The sequence below is a fragment of the Hordeum vulgare genome, chromosome 2H, assembly GCF_904849725.1.
Source record: "Hordeum vulgare subsp. vulgare chromosome 2H, MorexV3_pseudomolecules_assembly, whole genome shotgun sequence".
NCBI classification, from domain to species: domain Eukaryota; kingdom Viridiplantae; phylum Streptophyta; class Magnoliopsida; order Poales; family Poaceae; genus Hordeum; species Hordeum vulgare.
Genome location: NC_058519.1, coordinates 578311523 through 578328006, shown reverse-complemented (window position 1 = coordinate 578328006; position 16484 = coordinate 578311523). Strand labels below are relative to the sequence as shown.

The 16484-nt window shown below is 48.3% G+C and overlaps 1 protein-coding gene and 1 pseudogene across 1 annotated transcript; both read right to left on the bottom strand.

Annotated features, from left to right (window-relative positions):
• Positions 1 to 531: 531 nt before the first annotated feature.
• Positions 532 to 2102, bottom strand: LOC123430609 (plasmodesmata-located protein 5-like). Its single transcript, XM_045114460.1, has 3 exons — positions 1138 to 2102; positions 930 to 1065; positions 532 to 850 (listed from the first exon to the last, which is right to left on the bottom strand). Exons 1-2 carry the CDS (start codon positions 1901 to 1903, stop codon positions 947 to 949), a joined length of 885 nt encoding a protein of 294 aa, XP_044970395.1. The 5' UTR covers positions 1904 to 2102; the 3' UTR covers positions 532 to 850; positions 930 to 946.
• A 4954-nt stretch (positions 2103 to 7056) lies between these two features.
• On the bottom strand, positions 7057 to 8452 carry LOC123430608 (annotated as a pseudogene).
• Positions 8453 to 16484: the final 8032 nt, after the last annotated feature.

The following is a 16484-nucleotide window of genomic DNA, read 5'->3' as shown; positions in this document are numbered from 1 at the left end:
CTGAACAAACTGAATTATTTACTAGGAAATTGATTGATGTTACGTAAAAAAATGTGATAAGCGTACTTACCATCAATAATGCTAGACCTACAAAAACTTACAAATGTTTACTTAACCTTTCAAACTAATTCTTCCTTCCCCCTGATTTTCAGTGGGGGTGAAGCCCATCATCCCTTAATTACCAATCACAATCCTACATATCAGTTTATACATAATTTTTTTAAGCAAACCTTTGTAGATGTAGCATTATTCTACTTACCACAGCCAGTCCAAGAAACTGTCCCCGGATTTGTTGACCATTCGTGATAAATATTTCAGGGGTCGTCATCCATTCGTGATATAACGGACATACACGATCAAAGCATCGGTCGGTCAAGCTTCATAAAGGGACGTTTCATGTGCGAGCTAAACTGGCATCGCAAATATGCCTCGCTGCGAAAACTAGCTAAAAATGCATGATTAACCTTCAAAAAAAAGCTCATGCATGAAAACACCTGAATGCAGATCGAGCTAGCTAGGTAGGCAACCACAGAGAAGAGATCAATATCTGCTAAAGATCTTTAAAAGACCAGAATTAGTTTCCCACACACAAGACCGCACCAAACGACCGGGTTCCACTATCACGAAGAAGATTAATGGAAGATCACGGAACAGAGCAGTGGTAAAATGGAGTAGCAAGCATCCAAATGCATAGGACAGATCGATCAACATAATAGTAACAGTAACACCACCGTAGCTCCTGCGTGGAGTTGGTCCGGCCAGCGCCCTCTCATGTCCTGCTGCAGGTGGCTTGCTTTTATTCGGTCTTCTTCCTTCTTGTCCCGGTCAGATCATGGCTTCCCTTCCGACGCTGGAGATAAAATGGAGGCGTTAAGATTGCAGATGTGCACTGTATTTCTCACCAACGAGGTGGAAACGGAGGCACATACCTGGTGCTGCTGCTGCATTAATTCCTGGCCTTTCTCATCACCAGGCAGCAGACATGAGCTACCAGCGCGCCGATCGCTGCGGCGACGACGAAGCAGCTGAGCACAGTCAGGACGATGTGATCCTTTACGATCCTCCCTGCAGCGCATCACGATTGACAAGTTAGAGACGGAATCGCCATGAAATTTTACCGGCTGGAGTAATGCTCACGAATCTTCTCTCTCCGCGGCGGTGCCGATATCTCGAGACGGAGGTAGCAGTTTGAGCCCAGAACCGCGGCCACGCTTCCTTTTCCTTGCACTTGCACGCCGTCGGCGGTGGTGAGCACCCAGCTCGCGACCATCCGCGGCACCGAATCATTCAGCAGGCACCGGGCGCACTCCGCTGCGGTGAGGTCCATCGCGCACTGTGCCAGCACGCGCACCGTGTCGCCATTGCTCGCCATGGCAGTCCCGTCGGCGGTGGGCACCCAGCCGTCCGCGGACAGCGGGACCAGGGAGTGCACCACGTCCAGGAACTCCAGCACGTCAACGACGGCTTCGATGCCACGGACAGAGTCGCCGGAGAAAGTGACGGCACCGATGTCGATGTCGTCGGAGGAAGCCTTGGTGTCGGCGTACCCCAGGAAGCAGCCGTCGTTCAGGAAGCCCGCGCGCCGGCTGGCGTTGCCGCACTGGCCGGCGATCTTCCCGCCGGCGTCGGACAGGCAGACGAGGCACGGGCCGGGCGCGGGGTCACCGAAGCAGAGGCCGCGGGCGAACGCGCCGCCGGTCCTCATGGAGGCGAAGCCCGTGCGCGCGGCGGCATGAGGGAGGTCGTCGAGGAGCGAGAGAAGACTGCGGTGGAACGCGCCCCTGCCGTTAACGGTGGGTGTTGAAGTCGGGTAGCACTTTGTCATGCTGAACTCGGAGGTGCCGATGACCGCCGTCATGGCGACGAGGGAGATAAGGAGGAGGCAGCGGCGGGAGAGCGCCATGGGAGCGGGCAACTCCGGGAAGGTGGTGGTGGACAGTGGAGACTCGGAGGAGGAGGAGCCGAGGAGAGTCTCTTGCGGCGCTCGAACGAACTAGTCTAGCGCGAGCTCGCGTGTGGTAATTATATGCCAGGCAGCTCGCGTCGGATGCTTTGCCGCGGCATGGATTGGGAAAGGGTGGAGCGCTGCCCCTCATCGAGCAAGAAGACAACACCGCCCTGATTGTATGTGAGCTAAGAACCGAATATGGCTTTCTCTAACTGCTTGCGCGCAACGCGAATCCACGCCGTCGCTTCGCCCACTGGATGAGCGCGAGTCATCCCCACTCGGTCCCACCTGTTTTCGTTTATTCCAGTTTTTCAAGCACATACCGAACGAATACAGTCATATCGTATGCCAGTACTGCCTACGCACGCCTCGCCATAGCTCGTACCAGTCCTACCTCGCGCCCTCCGCCCACTACATCGCCACCATGCTGCCACATCCACCAGGCCGGACGCCATTCAAAATTCAAATCCCCTCACGCAGGTGCAGCTGCATCCATCGGAGGAACAAAGCTCACCGCGTCGCATCCCCTGGATCACCAGGTTCGTCCGGTCTCCACCAATGGATCTAAGCGCCGAATCATTCACCGATTTGCTATTCAGGTTTCACTACCCAGAAATTCCTCTCCGTTTTTCTTACCATTCATACGGCATGCTGATAGAGATTTGGGCTCTTGGCAGATTTTGTTTCCAACCTGTCCCATCAGGAAGTGTCCCAGATTTCTTGGTGAGTGAGATTGAGGCAGACGAGGAGGAAGAGGAGGCGGAGGCGGGCGAGGAAGAGGAGGCGGAGGCGGACGAGGAAGAGGAGGCGGAGGCGGACGAGGAAGAGGAGGCGGAGGAGGCAGAGGAAGACCATGAAGACGAGGAAGAGGAGGCAAAGGCAGACGATGAAGATGAGTTCGAGCATGATGTGCCCCAGTTCGTTTCTCCTTCCTCAAGCCAAGCCACGGATTCAGATAAGGCCATTCCAGACGATGAAGACAAAGAGCACAATACTAAAGCGCAGCCCAATCCATCTCCATGGCCTCAAAGGTACTGACATGCATCTTTCTGCCGCCACATTCAGTGTCGTATTTATCCTCTGTCTCTGTTGCTTCAGAAGACGAGTTGTTGCAGTGATAGTTCTTCAGTAGATCGTGTCGATCCAACATAGGTTAAGAAACCCTGCTCGCACTTGTAACGAGCTGGTGCAGTCACAGCTTCGTGCTCCTTTACCCTAATATGCATTAACAGAACAGATCACAGTCAGATTATATAGAAGAGTCTGTCCCGATAGTTTAGCAAGTAACAGAGTTTAGGTATTATTTTGCATTTTGCAGCACATGTACCTAGCTCCCAATTCACACGCAGTTGGATGTCAGGCTACTGCAATCACATACCATTCTTGTGGTGTTTGCTTGCTTATAATAGGCAGTTTGTTCGTTAGTTGTAACTAATAACCGTGACGCAGTTCAATACTACCGTCATTAGGCTGTGCAGCGACAGTTATTCAGTTCGAGGATTTGCAATCAATGAATTAGAACATTTAGGCAGTACGGTTTTTTACATAATTTGGGATCAGATCGACCGCACATTTATTTCTGTCGAAGCAACTACCATATGGGGCAGCAGAATGTTTGATTCAGGACAACGTTTGATACACTGAGTGTTATATTTGAATAGTATAAACAGTCAGGGCCAATGATCGCTGCACTAAGTATTTTATTTGACACACTGAGTATTATAGCTTATGCTCAACACAATGAAGTTTAAGTTAGCTGTAGTTACACAGTATTGAGAGAGATCTAGTTGAGTTGAACGTATTGCTGCGCACAAAATCTAAAGGAAATAATGTTGAAGTCCAAGATGTGTTTGTATACATTGGAAGCAAATTATTCGGAATCAAAGTCTGTTGGATGTGAAAATACTGTCTTATTTTTTGTTGAGGTAAAAAACTTTATCATTTTGAGAAACAAGCATCAGGTTAATTTGGCATGATGACTGACGGATACACAAGCATAACATGTAGTTAATGCCCTGATTGTGCAACAACAATAAGTATCCTAAATAATACCAACGAGGAGAGAAATGAACTTGTCTTCTGGTCAAGCATCAAAGACGCAGTTTGAACTCTTAGATGTATGAGACATGTTGTTCAGCATGGTTTAAGCAATCGGACATTCGATTGGAATCTGAATTTATGAGCGTATTTTTTTGTTAATTTAGGCACGAACAAATTGGGTTGGATATCATATCTGTTTATGCTGCAAGTTATCCAGAAGTTCAGGCCAAGGAGAGCCCTGTCTGATGTATGCTGCAATATATTTCTCGAGGCCAAAATCTATATAGTTGTGATGCAACCGGAATGCCGTCACAGATATTCCAATAACGTTCCACCCACAAGGTGTGATTAGTGCTATAATTGCTCAAATTGTTTTCGTAAGAAATAATCAGTAATAATGAACAAGATACAGAATCAGGGTGCACTACATAGCGGATGGATTTGGCAGGACGAATGACGGATATGAATATTGTTATGAACATGCATCAAGTATAACTACTACTTTTGCTCGTACATGAACAAGTTACATAAACTGCAAGTGTTATTCTCTGAAAAAGGAAGAATATTAATACCCGTTCTTCTGCTGCTATCAATTCAGCCATCCTCACCACATCTGACATCACGGACAGCACCGGTGGCCCAATCTTGGACGAGCAGCGTCAGAGGGCAACCACGCATCCCATGGTTGCTGGCCATGTCAATACTATAAAAGCTATCTGATCCGGGCCTTGTGTATGACCTTAGCATCACAGACAGCACTGGTGACCAAGGATTGGCAGTCATTGTGCTAGTACAGACGGAAGAGGATAAGGATTTAGGGATTTCAGATTTAGAACGAGCATGACAAGGATACCTGTTTCTCCGATCTCGGCTTCGACCGGGCGTCTTCCGCGCGCTACCTGTGCGGCACAGCCGCCGGCCAAGAATCTGCATCAAGAGGGCAGCAAGGAGCACCAACGGATGGATTTGGTCGCGCGTGAGAGGGGACTTTCCTACGCTAAGGACAGTTGAGGAGGAGAGCTGGGGAATGGATGGATAACGGGGAGAGGACACCTACGATGGGTCCTTTTAAGACACGTGTCGGAACTTCATCGTTGCTTTACACCGCACTTTATTACGTAATTTTCCAGAAAAGGATTGTGAGATATTACTAGTGGTTTAACAAACAGAATAATTATCTTCAGATACTTAATCTGTCAAAATGCAACTACCGCAGCATCCGTCTGATTTCTTGCTTCCTCTCAGGATAGTGCTGTCGCTGTCAAACGGGTGACTACCGTCGCATAGCAGCACATGCCGTACCAATGGTACAGGCAAGGGCTAGCAGCAGTACTAGCACTAGATTAGCAGATGGCCCACAAAAGACACAATACAGCGACATATACATGCATGAGAAAAACTTGATCCTAGAAGAATACGCTGCAGGGCGTGAACATGTGCGGGCCCGGCTGATGCGACAACATGCGGATGGACGGCACCGATACGAGTTGCGCGCGCATATGGTTAGGAAAAATCCGCGTCTCGAATATGGCTTTCTCTAACTGCTTGCGCGCGCAACGCGAACCCACGCCGTCGCTTCGCCCACTGGATCAGCGCGAGTCGTCCCCACTCGGTCCCACCTGTTTCCGTTTATTCCAGTTTTTCAAGCACATACCGAACGAATACGGTCATATCGTATGCCAGTACTACCTACGCACGCCTCGCCATAGCTCTTACCAGTCCTACCTCGCGCCCCGCCGCCCACTACATCGCCACCATGCTGCCACATCCACCAGGCCGGACGCCATTCAAAATTCAAATCCCCTCACGCAGGCGCAGCTGCATCCATCGGAGGAACAAAGCTCACCGCGTCGCATCCCCTGGATCACCAGGTTCGTCCGGTCTCCACCAATGGATCTAAGCGCCGAATCATTCACCGATTTGCTATTCAGATTTCACTACCCAGAAATTCCTCTCCGTTTTTCTTACCATTCATACGGCATGCTGATAGAGATTTGGGCACTTGGTAGATTTTGTTTCCAACCTGTCCCATCAGGAAGCGTCCCGGATTTCTTGATGAGTGAGATTGAGGCAGACGAGGAGGAAGAGGAGGCGGAGGCGGGCGAGGAAGAGGAGGCGGAGGCGGACGCTAAGAACGACCCAGTGAAAAGAAGCACCACCAGCTTTGCATGCTTCGTTTTCAGAAATGCTACATCTACACGTAACTAACGTAAACTTATGTTCCTTACTTCCTCAACCAATCACCGTCCGTTGATTTTCAGGGATGGGTCTAGGCTGTTTTTATCTTCCAACCATCCGTCCCTCACGAGCTTCTCGCGCAACTTCCTAGCCCGGTGATTTATGGTAAGCAGATGTAACATTTGTTGAAGTGCAGCACCAGTACTTGAATTCCTGTCTACCCCAGCTCAAGCTCCGGCGATATCACACCATTATCTTGGCCCAGCAGATCAACGTGGTTAGGCTGGTCGTAATGGGAGTATCATAAGTAATACTCCCTTCGTTCCTAAATATAAGTCTTTTAACCGATTTTACTAGGTGTCTAATTACGAAGCAAAATGATTGAATGTACGTTCTAAAGTATGTCTATATATATCCGTATGTAGTCCACTAGTGAAATCTCTACAAAGACTTATATTTAGGAACGAAGTAAGTATCATGCATGCCTACTAGGCATATTTAATGATATGTCATGTAATTAAATGAAGAAAAAGAGGGTTGAGTATCATATTATGATACTGTATCATATTAAATGAAGAAATAGATGATTGAGTATGTGTTATGATTCTAGCACATGATACTACGCATTACGGATGTAGTATCATATGCATGATACTAGTATATGATACTCCCCATTACAACGAGCCTTATTAGCGCTAACGACTCGATGAGTCCGTTCCACCCATCCTACAGTCCACGTGTAAAACATATATACAAATAAATTAAGAAACACATTTAGCATAAGTCGATAGCATATTTCTAATTAATTACAAAACACGACACATGTATATATATATCCATCATTATAACTAATAATTTTTATCGACATATACAAGCATGCATATCCGGTGCAGTGATAATCAGACATAAAATTTCGACGGTACAGTGATAATCAGACATGAAATTTCGACGGTACAGTGATAATCAGACACAAACTTTTACAACTACAGCAGTACTACTACTACTAAGCTGCTGTGTACTACTCAAGTCAAATCTTTTTCAAGTTGCTAGTTGCTACAGTGGAGTCGTGGACAGGATGCAGCTAGCTAGGCAGAGTTTGCACCGTCTTGAGTCTTGACGGGCCGCAGCTCAACGCCCGTGTGACGGCCTCTCGTGGAGGAGATCGTGCTCAGTCGAGGTGAACCTTGTCAACGACCTCGTGGTGGTGGTTCTTGCACACCAAGTAGACCACCGGCTGCGCCACCAGCGTCAACAGCACCACCGCGCACAGAGCCACTGCCATCGCCGCCCCGGCGGCCACCTGGAACCCAAGGCCGAGGCCCAGCGCATCGTCCACCACCAGAACCGGGAAAGCCACCAGCACGGCGAAGATGCAACCGTCGAGCGTGACGAAGACGCCGGCGGCCGCCCAGAACTTGCCGGCGACGAGCGCACGGCTCTTGCGCAGGGCGGCGAAGAGCATGGCATCCTCGAGCAGGGACACCACGCAGGCCAGCTGGCACACCACGGCTACGTACCCCGCGCTGGCGAGGCACGCAGCCCATCCCAGCAACTGCAGCGGCGACATGATCTTGTCCGGAGCGCCATGCAGCTCCTGGGGCTGGAGCAAGGCGGAGACCAAGAGGGAGGTGTAGACCACGAGAAAGGGCACTGCGGCAAGGAGGAATGTGCAGAGGAGCCGCGTGAGCGGGGCCGTGGGGAATCCCTTGAGGACGCGATCGGCGGCGCGGAAGTCGCCGCCGGTGCAGTAGAGGGATGCGACGCATAACCCGTAGGCGGCGGTGCAGAGGTGCAGGAGCACGAGGACACCGCCGATGGAGACGGCCACGAAGAGGGAGAAGGCGAGCCGGTACGTGATGAGACGGAGGAGGCCGGGACAGTCGTCGTCGAGGTCGGAGAGGACGCGGGAACAGAGGGCGCGGATGGCGGCGGCATTGGCGAGCAAGAGCACGGAGAGCAGCGGGGGCCCAGGTTGACAAAGTTGGGGAGCATGACGCGGTGGATCACGCGGCAGGTCTCGCGGCAGACGCCGGCGAGCCCGAGTCCCCCGAGAGCCTGCTGCTCCGGTGCCCACTCCATTGATCGAGCACGTAGGCCGTAGGGTGGTGGACTGGTGGTTGTGGAGACTGGAGAAGGAAAGTGACCTGGGAGGCTGGGAGTACTGAACTGAAGGGAGGAAGAGGATGAGCAGACTCCGACGGAGAGTTGAAGGGGAATGTACATGGACATGCTCGCCCGTTGATGGCCGTGACGGTGAGAGTGTACAAGGCCGCGCCGCGTCGTGCGTGAATGCTTCGGATCGGGCTGTGCTTGTCAGTCCAGTCCCATTAAGAAGAGCGAAGTCTAAAATAAACCTTGAACTCATACAATCAGTCTGAATAAAACCCTGATCTCTGAATTCCTGAAATTCACACTCTGTCCTTTCTAATCCCAGTCAAATTCAACCCTAATACCAGTGTACATCAGTTTGGTGCATCAGAAAAGGCAATCCTCACCAGGATAACTCCTCGCTCTCGCTGACCGTGCGTCTGGATTGTCATATCCATCTTAATTCCTCTCTCCCATGCTGATTCACTCCAGAAAATTTCCCCTCGCGGGTGGATCCCGTCTATGCCCCTCTCCATCCCCCACTGCTCCCGCTATCTTCGTCGTCATCTGCCACGAAATCGAGGCGAGAAAGGAGGATTCATGGTGTGCAATCTCATGGTAGATGTCACTGCATGCCTTGTATAATAGCGAGGTCCATATGGTGCACGCGGACGCAATCTCATGGTAGATGTCAATGAGAGTATACTATGATCGTGGTCGAGAACAGTATTTTCCGGTGTGCCAAACCGGTCAGGGTTAGCATTGGTCGGGATTCAAAAATGGTACAAATTTCGGGGATTTAAAGGTAAGGGTTTAATTTTAACGAGGGATATGAATTCAAGGTTTATTTCAGACTTTACTTCATTAAGAATGCCAAAATCTATTTTATTAGGTGTGTACATCCATGATTTCCAATACTAAAACCATGCAATTAGGTGGCCTTGTTCACCCACGTACGCGAGCAGAGGGGCCGGGGAGTGTTAGAGTTAACCTTGTTGTGTAGGCATTCATCATGGTTATTTTCATAGATTTTGTTGAGTCATGCACGTAAGTATGTCCACTACTAGCTGCGACCGTGTACACACGTAGAGATGAGATCGCGTGTGTTCATGCAAGTTAGTAGTGAGTTAGTTATTTAGAGAATGGATGCATGTGCGGGCTTCCATCATTGTAGTAGCATGCACGTACGCGTCAGGGTCTTAGATGCGGCCGGGTAATCAGCTGATAAGTGTGAAAACGGTTGAATCGTGTGGCCATGTCAAAGGTTGTTACTCGTGGCCTTATTGCCGGCTAGTGGAGAGAAGATAGCGGAGCAGGCAGGTAGTACGTGTGTATCTATCTTTGTTAAATCTTGTAATCAGTTATATGTGTGGTTGGAGAAAAGGGTAAGAGAAAAGGCAGAAGTGCGTTGCCGGAAGAACTGTGTGCTCTTGTGTCTCGTGTGTGTTGTGTGAGCCTTCTTCAACCTCCAGCTCGCGCGTGTGTGTTTCTTCTTCCTTGGGCAGCCCCAACAGGGAGAACCTCAAGACGATCCCAGTGGTTTCCTCATCTAGCTAGCTAGTCTATCGTTCCAGAGCCTCTCTTGTACTACTGCTGCACCGGAATGGAATGTCATGGGCACATGGGAGCGCACAGGGCCTCGCCGCGTACATCGTGCCTGCCTCTGCGACGAGCACGATAAAGCTTGCCCCAGAATGGAAATGTGCTGTGCAGGCAGCTCGATCGTAACATGCATCTTGGTTCATCACCCGGTCTCCAGAAATAAGCACGGGAAGGGCCAGTTTTTTTTAGTTTTTTTCAGCTTTTAGAATAAGTTGTCCCCTATTCACCTTATTCTAAAAGTTTAACTAAAATTTTGTTTTTAAAAGCCTACTAGTCAAGTTTTAGAGCATTCACAGCCAGACCTTGCAAATTGACCCTCAAACATCAGCGGTCACGCCTCAAATTTTCTTCTACACATCCAACTCTTTCATATTTCATCCCTCATATCTATACAAAAGCATGCAGAATATATCCTACGTACTGCAACTGATCTTCTTCCTTGTCGGAGATGGCTTGCGTCGGAGCCTGAGCCTCGTCCGCTTCCTCCTCCATCTCCTACTGTTAGAGCATATATCTTCATATGTGGTTTTGGTAATTGATGACAATTCCTATGGACTAATGGTTGCCTTAAGTTACATTTATAGGATTTGTCCATAGGCACTTCTTGAAGTCCATCTGTTGGGTTCAAGGAGTTTATATGATGACCAAGATGGTATTCAAGTTATTATCCAAAGAATGGTCATAGAGACACATGGTTGATCAAGATCTCAGACAAAGAGTAAATCAAGATGATCAACACACAAAGCGTACAAGATGTACCGAGAGGGATCAAGTGATCCCATGGTATGGTAAGCATTGTCCATTATGTATTTGTGTACTAACCCATGGTCTTCGTGAGAGTTCTATGTGGGGGTTAGGTGTGTTTTCATGGGCTTGCGTCAAAGGGAAGATCTCATACAACCCATGAAGTATGACGTCGATGACCAAGATGGTATTCAAGGTATTATCCAAAGAATGGTCATAGAGACACATGGTTGATCAATATCTCAGACAAAGAGCAAATCAAGATGATCAACACACAAAGCGTACAAGATGTACCAAGAGGGATCAAGTGATCCCATGGTATGGTAAGCATTGTCCATTACGTATTTGTGTACTAACCCATGGTCTTCGTGAGAGTTCTATGTGGGGGTTAGGTGTGTTTCCATGGGCTTGCGTCAAAGGGAAGATCTCATACAACCAATGAAGTATGACGTCAAGTTGTGATAGTCATCAAGATTGCGATGTGCAAGTGCAAGTGGATCAGCACGAAGATATCATGCTTGAAGCTTGCCGTCCATTGTGGTGGCAATGGACTTGTGAAGACATGCTGAAGAGTGGCTCACCCATAGTGAGTATGGGGGAGAAATCAACTAGTCTTCATCAAGCCAACACAATCAAGAAAGGTGGTCCATCTTGAGGAAGCCAAGATCATCATCATCTAGCTCAAGAGGACGAGGTGCAAGGTATAGGTTTGCCCTTGATAGGTTGTCTGTTTAGGATAGATTGATGTACTATCAAGGGGGCTCTCAAGTGAGTAGCTTGATCGTATCGTTCGTTGAGAGCTCAAACCATTTGCATCCTTGCATCATACTTCTTGGTTCTTATTTGGTGTTTCTCTTTGTGAGTTCTAGAGCTTATGGTCATCTTCATGACAAGCTTGAGTTCATCGAAAACGGAGTCCATATGCAACTACTATGATGTTTTCGATGTTGGAGTTTTTGCCGGTTCTTCATTCTTAGAGGACTCACATCTTTATATCATTGGCATATTCATAACCGCATGGTCTTAAGCTTGGGTTTGGATAGCCCTTGTCGTCCTGAATCCAACAAGCTTGGGTTTGCTCGATTCGGAGCTCGTATGCGAAAGTTATGGCTGTTTCAGTGACGAGCGGTAGTACCGCTGGACCTAGCGGTAGTACCGCTGGAGTTGGCGGTAGTACCGCTGGCCCTAGCGGTAGTACCACTGGCTGGCGGTAGTACCGCCCCTGGTCAGCGGTAGTACCGCTCCAGGAGCTTAGTACCGTCTGCCTAGCGGTTGTTCGTGGACGGACCTTTTTGCGAAGACTTTCTTGGCGGTGGTAGTGCCGTTGCACTACCAGGGGCCCAGCGGTAGTACCGCTGGGGCCAGCGGTAGTACCGCTGGAGTGCCAGTGGTAGTACCGCTCGCTGGCGGTAGTACCGCTAGAGTGCCAGCGGTAGTACCGCTGTAGCCAGCGGTAGTACCGCTGGAGCTCGGGCAGAAAGTGGGGGTAACGGTCTGATTCCTTCCCCCACTATATAAAGGGGGTCTTCTTCCCCCTTGGTCTTATCCATCCGTTGAGCTCTTGTTCTACCTCCATTGTTGACATTCTTAGAGCTTGATTACTCTCTATCCCTCCAATGATTCTTGCTTGTTCTTGAGGGAAAAGAGAGAGGAGATCTAGATCCACATCTCCACCAATCACTTTCTCATCTATGTGAGGGGAACCCCTTGGATCTTGATCTTGGAGTTCTTTGTGAGCTCCTTGTTCTTCCTCTCATATTTCTCCATAGCTTTTGTTGTTGTGGAGGGATTTGAGTGTGAGGGACTTGACCACTTCGTGTGTTCTTGCCATTGCATTAGTTGCATCGGTTTGAGTTCTCCACGGTGATACGTGGAAGTGAGAAGTTGAGAAGCTTACTACCTTTGGTACTTAGTACCCTTGATATTGTTCTTCGTGGATGCTTTGGCGTCCTAGAAGCTTGGTGGTGTCTCGGAGCTCAATCATTGTGGTGTGAAGCTCCGGGAAGCGTCGGGGTCTCCAATTAGGTTGTGGAGATTGCCCCGAGCAATTTGTACGGGTACGGGTAACCGCCCCCAAGGGTTGCCACGTGTACGGGTTCGGTGACCGCCCCCAAGGGTTGCCATTTGTACGGGTTCGGTGACCGCCCTCAAGGGTCCCTTAGTGGAATTACGGCATCTTGCATTGTGCGAGGGCGTGAGGAGATTACGGTGGCCTTAGTGGCATCTTGGGGAGCATTGTGCCTCCACACCGCTCTAACGGAGATTAGCATCCGCAAGGGTGTGAACTTCGGGATACATCATCGTCTCCCCGTGCCTCGGTTATCTCTTACCCGAACCCTTTACTTATGCACTTTACTTTGTGTTAGACATATTGTTTATTGTAATATATCTTGCTATCACTTAGTTGTTTATCTTGCTTAGCATAAGTTGTTGGTGCACATAGGTGAGCCTAGTTGTTTGTAGGTTTTGTGCTTCATATATTAAACGTTAGTTTTATTCCGCATTTGTTCAAGCCTAAACCTTAACTATTTTAAAGCGCCTATTCACCCCCCCTCTAGGCGACATCCACGTCCTTTTCACCTACCCCTCCTCGAAATCCATCTCCGGTTTCAAAGGTAGCCCCGCTTTTCTTCGGATTCGGACCTGCTGAACGAGGAAAAGACGTGCTGGATCGTGTAATGCCGGCGACGTGGTGGCTTGGCTGACGGGTTCAGAGAGGGAAGTGCTCGGGTGGCAGCGGAGAGAGGGAGGAGGCGGATGTGCTAGGGCCGGGGGGTGCCGACCGCTTAAATAGCCGGCCTCGACCCCGGAGTGGCGCCGCACATCATTCGCACCGCACCGACGGTCGAGGCGTCTGTCGGACCGTCGGGTTTCCCTACGAGTCCGCGTGAGGCCAAGCCGTCAAGCCGACGTGGCGAGCGTGCCCAGGTTTCCCCATATTCATCACATATTTGGGCAGGAAATAGGGGGATGCCGATTAATCTGTGCGTTTGAGGTCGGTTTGGGTTAAATTTTTGTGACCGGGCAGTGACTGCGTGGCCTGCCCAGGCGTTTCTGGAGTGTTTGAGGGGTCCAGTTATAGATGATCTTAACTACTAGGCTTCTAATATATAAATTTTATTGTCTTCTAGAACAAAGGTATGTATAATGGTTTTATCTTAGAAATTTCATGTAAGATAAATGATGAGGTGTGGAGAAAGAAAATATAAGAAAATGTTTGTCTTCTTTTATTTAAGGGAAGACAAAAAATAATCTCTTTGCATAATATATCTCATCATGTTTTTAGAAATAACTGGTTATTGAGAATAATGATAAAAATAACTCATTATATATATGTTTTTTTAACCTCTAAATTACACAGAAGACTTAAGATAGAACTATTTTATCAATCATTGTATATGCTCTAAGATGAATAAGGGATAAGTCGTTTTAGATTATTTTATAAATCATCGAAAGAACTGGCACGAAGAACTCTCGGTCTAGTTAAGCAGGCCGCTATTGATGGTCAGTGTAGATTGGTACCGGTCAGTAGTAGTAGGGTAAAAGAGAGCTAGGTATCGGTCAACAACCCGCCATGTGCGCGTCATATTATTGACATCATCTTTTTTTATTGGGGCATGCATTTCTTTTTCTAATCTTTATCTTTACCTATTAATAAAGCAGCCACTGCTTCCGTCGTACGTTATAATTTTTACCCCTAAAGTTGTCCTAAATTACCCACCATGCCATCCCACAAGTTAAGAAAACGATTCAGATTTTCGCACCTGTCAAAATCGTCGTGAGGTATCGTTCTTATAAGTTTGGGCACACCCGGGTTCGATCCCTGGATCATGCGGCTTTTTTTCCAGTCTCTCCTTTTTCTTTTTATTACAACTAGCATGCACATCCTCCTTTCCTTTCCACTACGTTTTCATGGCCGGTCCATGTTTTTATCTTTATTTTTATGTCTTTTTTTCTCATTAATTTTTTTTTTCCTATCTTTAAATTATTTCATAATTTCTCAAAAATCTAAATTTTAAAAGTTGTGAGTTCTAAAAAATGTTCATGAAATCATACAATGTTTGTTATTCAGAAAATTCGAACTTTGTAAAATAAATAATGAATTTAAAAAATGTTTACGATTTCTAATAATGTTCGTTATTTCAAAAATGAATTGTGGATCAGACAAATGTTCATTATTCAAAAAATATTCAAAAATTTGGAAGAATTTAGGAAAATGAAAAAGAAATAAATAAAAAAGTAAATAGAAAAACTAAGAGAAAATGTGAAACCGAAAAGAAAACATAAAAATGTAAGATAATAAAAAATAAAAACCAGGCAAAAAAAGATTCATTTTGCGAAAGCGATGGAAACTAAACTGTTGATATGAGGTTTATGTACGAGTGGTTTAATATTGATTTTCATATTGTTTGAAATTGTGCTAATAATGATTATTATTCACGTGGTCTATTTTAGTAGTTCTCCGTAAGATTGATTTAAATAGCTTTAGAATTTAAGCGGTTAAGTATTTTAGGTTTAGGTTTTACTTAGTTCTTGAGAAGTGTTTATATGCCTAGGGGTTGGAAGTAGTTTGAGATCGACGAGATTAGTTGTTAAAGTTTTAAAAATTCCATTATGCTACACAATAACAAGTGTGGCGTGCAGTGGCTGGCTCATAGTCTTGAGATTTACCACGTCAAATGCATTGTAATTACATGGACACACCAGACATCATTAAAGAGCGTGGAAAAAATAAAGAAGTGTCAACATGATGAGCCACTGTGTTAAAATTAAAAAAATAGAGGACGCTCATACATCGAGGTATTGAGTCATACTTATTTGGTTAGGGCGTAATATTTTGACTCCCGTTGCAACGCACGGACATATTTGCTAGTCTCCCCTAATAATAAAGCGCCCATCGCTTCTGCCGTCCGTCGTGGCAATTTTGCGAAACCCCCCCTGTATTTTGTTGAAATCAACCCGCAGTCCTTTGTTTAGTTAAAAAACGTTTCGTTTTATAGAAACACCCCTCCCCGTGGTCAAGGTCTTCTTATCCACATCGCTCCTGGACCAGCGCCCCCATCCCTCCACCCCGACGTCGCGCACCGATGCCGCTGTTGCCGCCGCCGCCGCGCAGGTCGACCGAGGTGGCAAACCGCGCTCAGCGTCGCCGCCAAGAACGCAGCCCTCATAGCCGTGCTCCTTTACCTGGGCGACCAGGCCTGGCGTTGGGCGCACCCAACACCTCTCGCGCCGCCCGACAACCCAACACCGAATCGATGGAGTCTGACGGCGAGGAGGAGGCGGCGGCGACGCCGACGCCAGGGACGGCCGCGGCGGCGCCGGCGGCGGGGAGGCTGAAGGGCTGCCCGGAGCTGACGGTGGAGGACGTGCTACAGGAGATGGCCAGGACGGCCACCTGGAGCGTCAGCTCCTGCAAGCCCGGCAACAGCGTCGAGCGGCGGCTCGGTGCCGTGCTCCATCTCCATCAACTCCTCCGGCCCGACCATCACGCTCGACCTCACCAAGGACGGGGGAGGCCTGCAGGTCGTCGAGGCAACAGGGGAGGCGTAGCCGGACCTGAAGAAGGTGTGCCGAGAGGTCGCGTCGCCGGAATTCCAGAGGGCGTTGGTGGAACAGATGGCCCGCGAGCTCACCGGCGATAGAAATTTCACCGACACGCTCGCAGCGGCGATCCTGCGGAAGCTGCCGGATTATTAGCATTTATTCTGTAGAGACTAAGGCTGACGTAGCACAAAATTTCGCCGGTGGTTTTTTCTTTTTTGTCAGGTCGGACGGCGCGCAGCCGCACCTGGTCAACATCCAATTCCAGAAGAAGGCGCAACTGCAGGTGAGCACTATGAGTCTCCGAGCTGCTGCTGCTGCTTCCGCTCAGTTTTGTTTG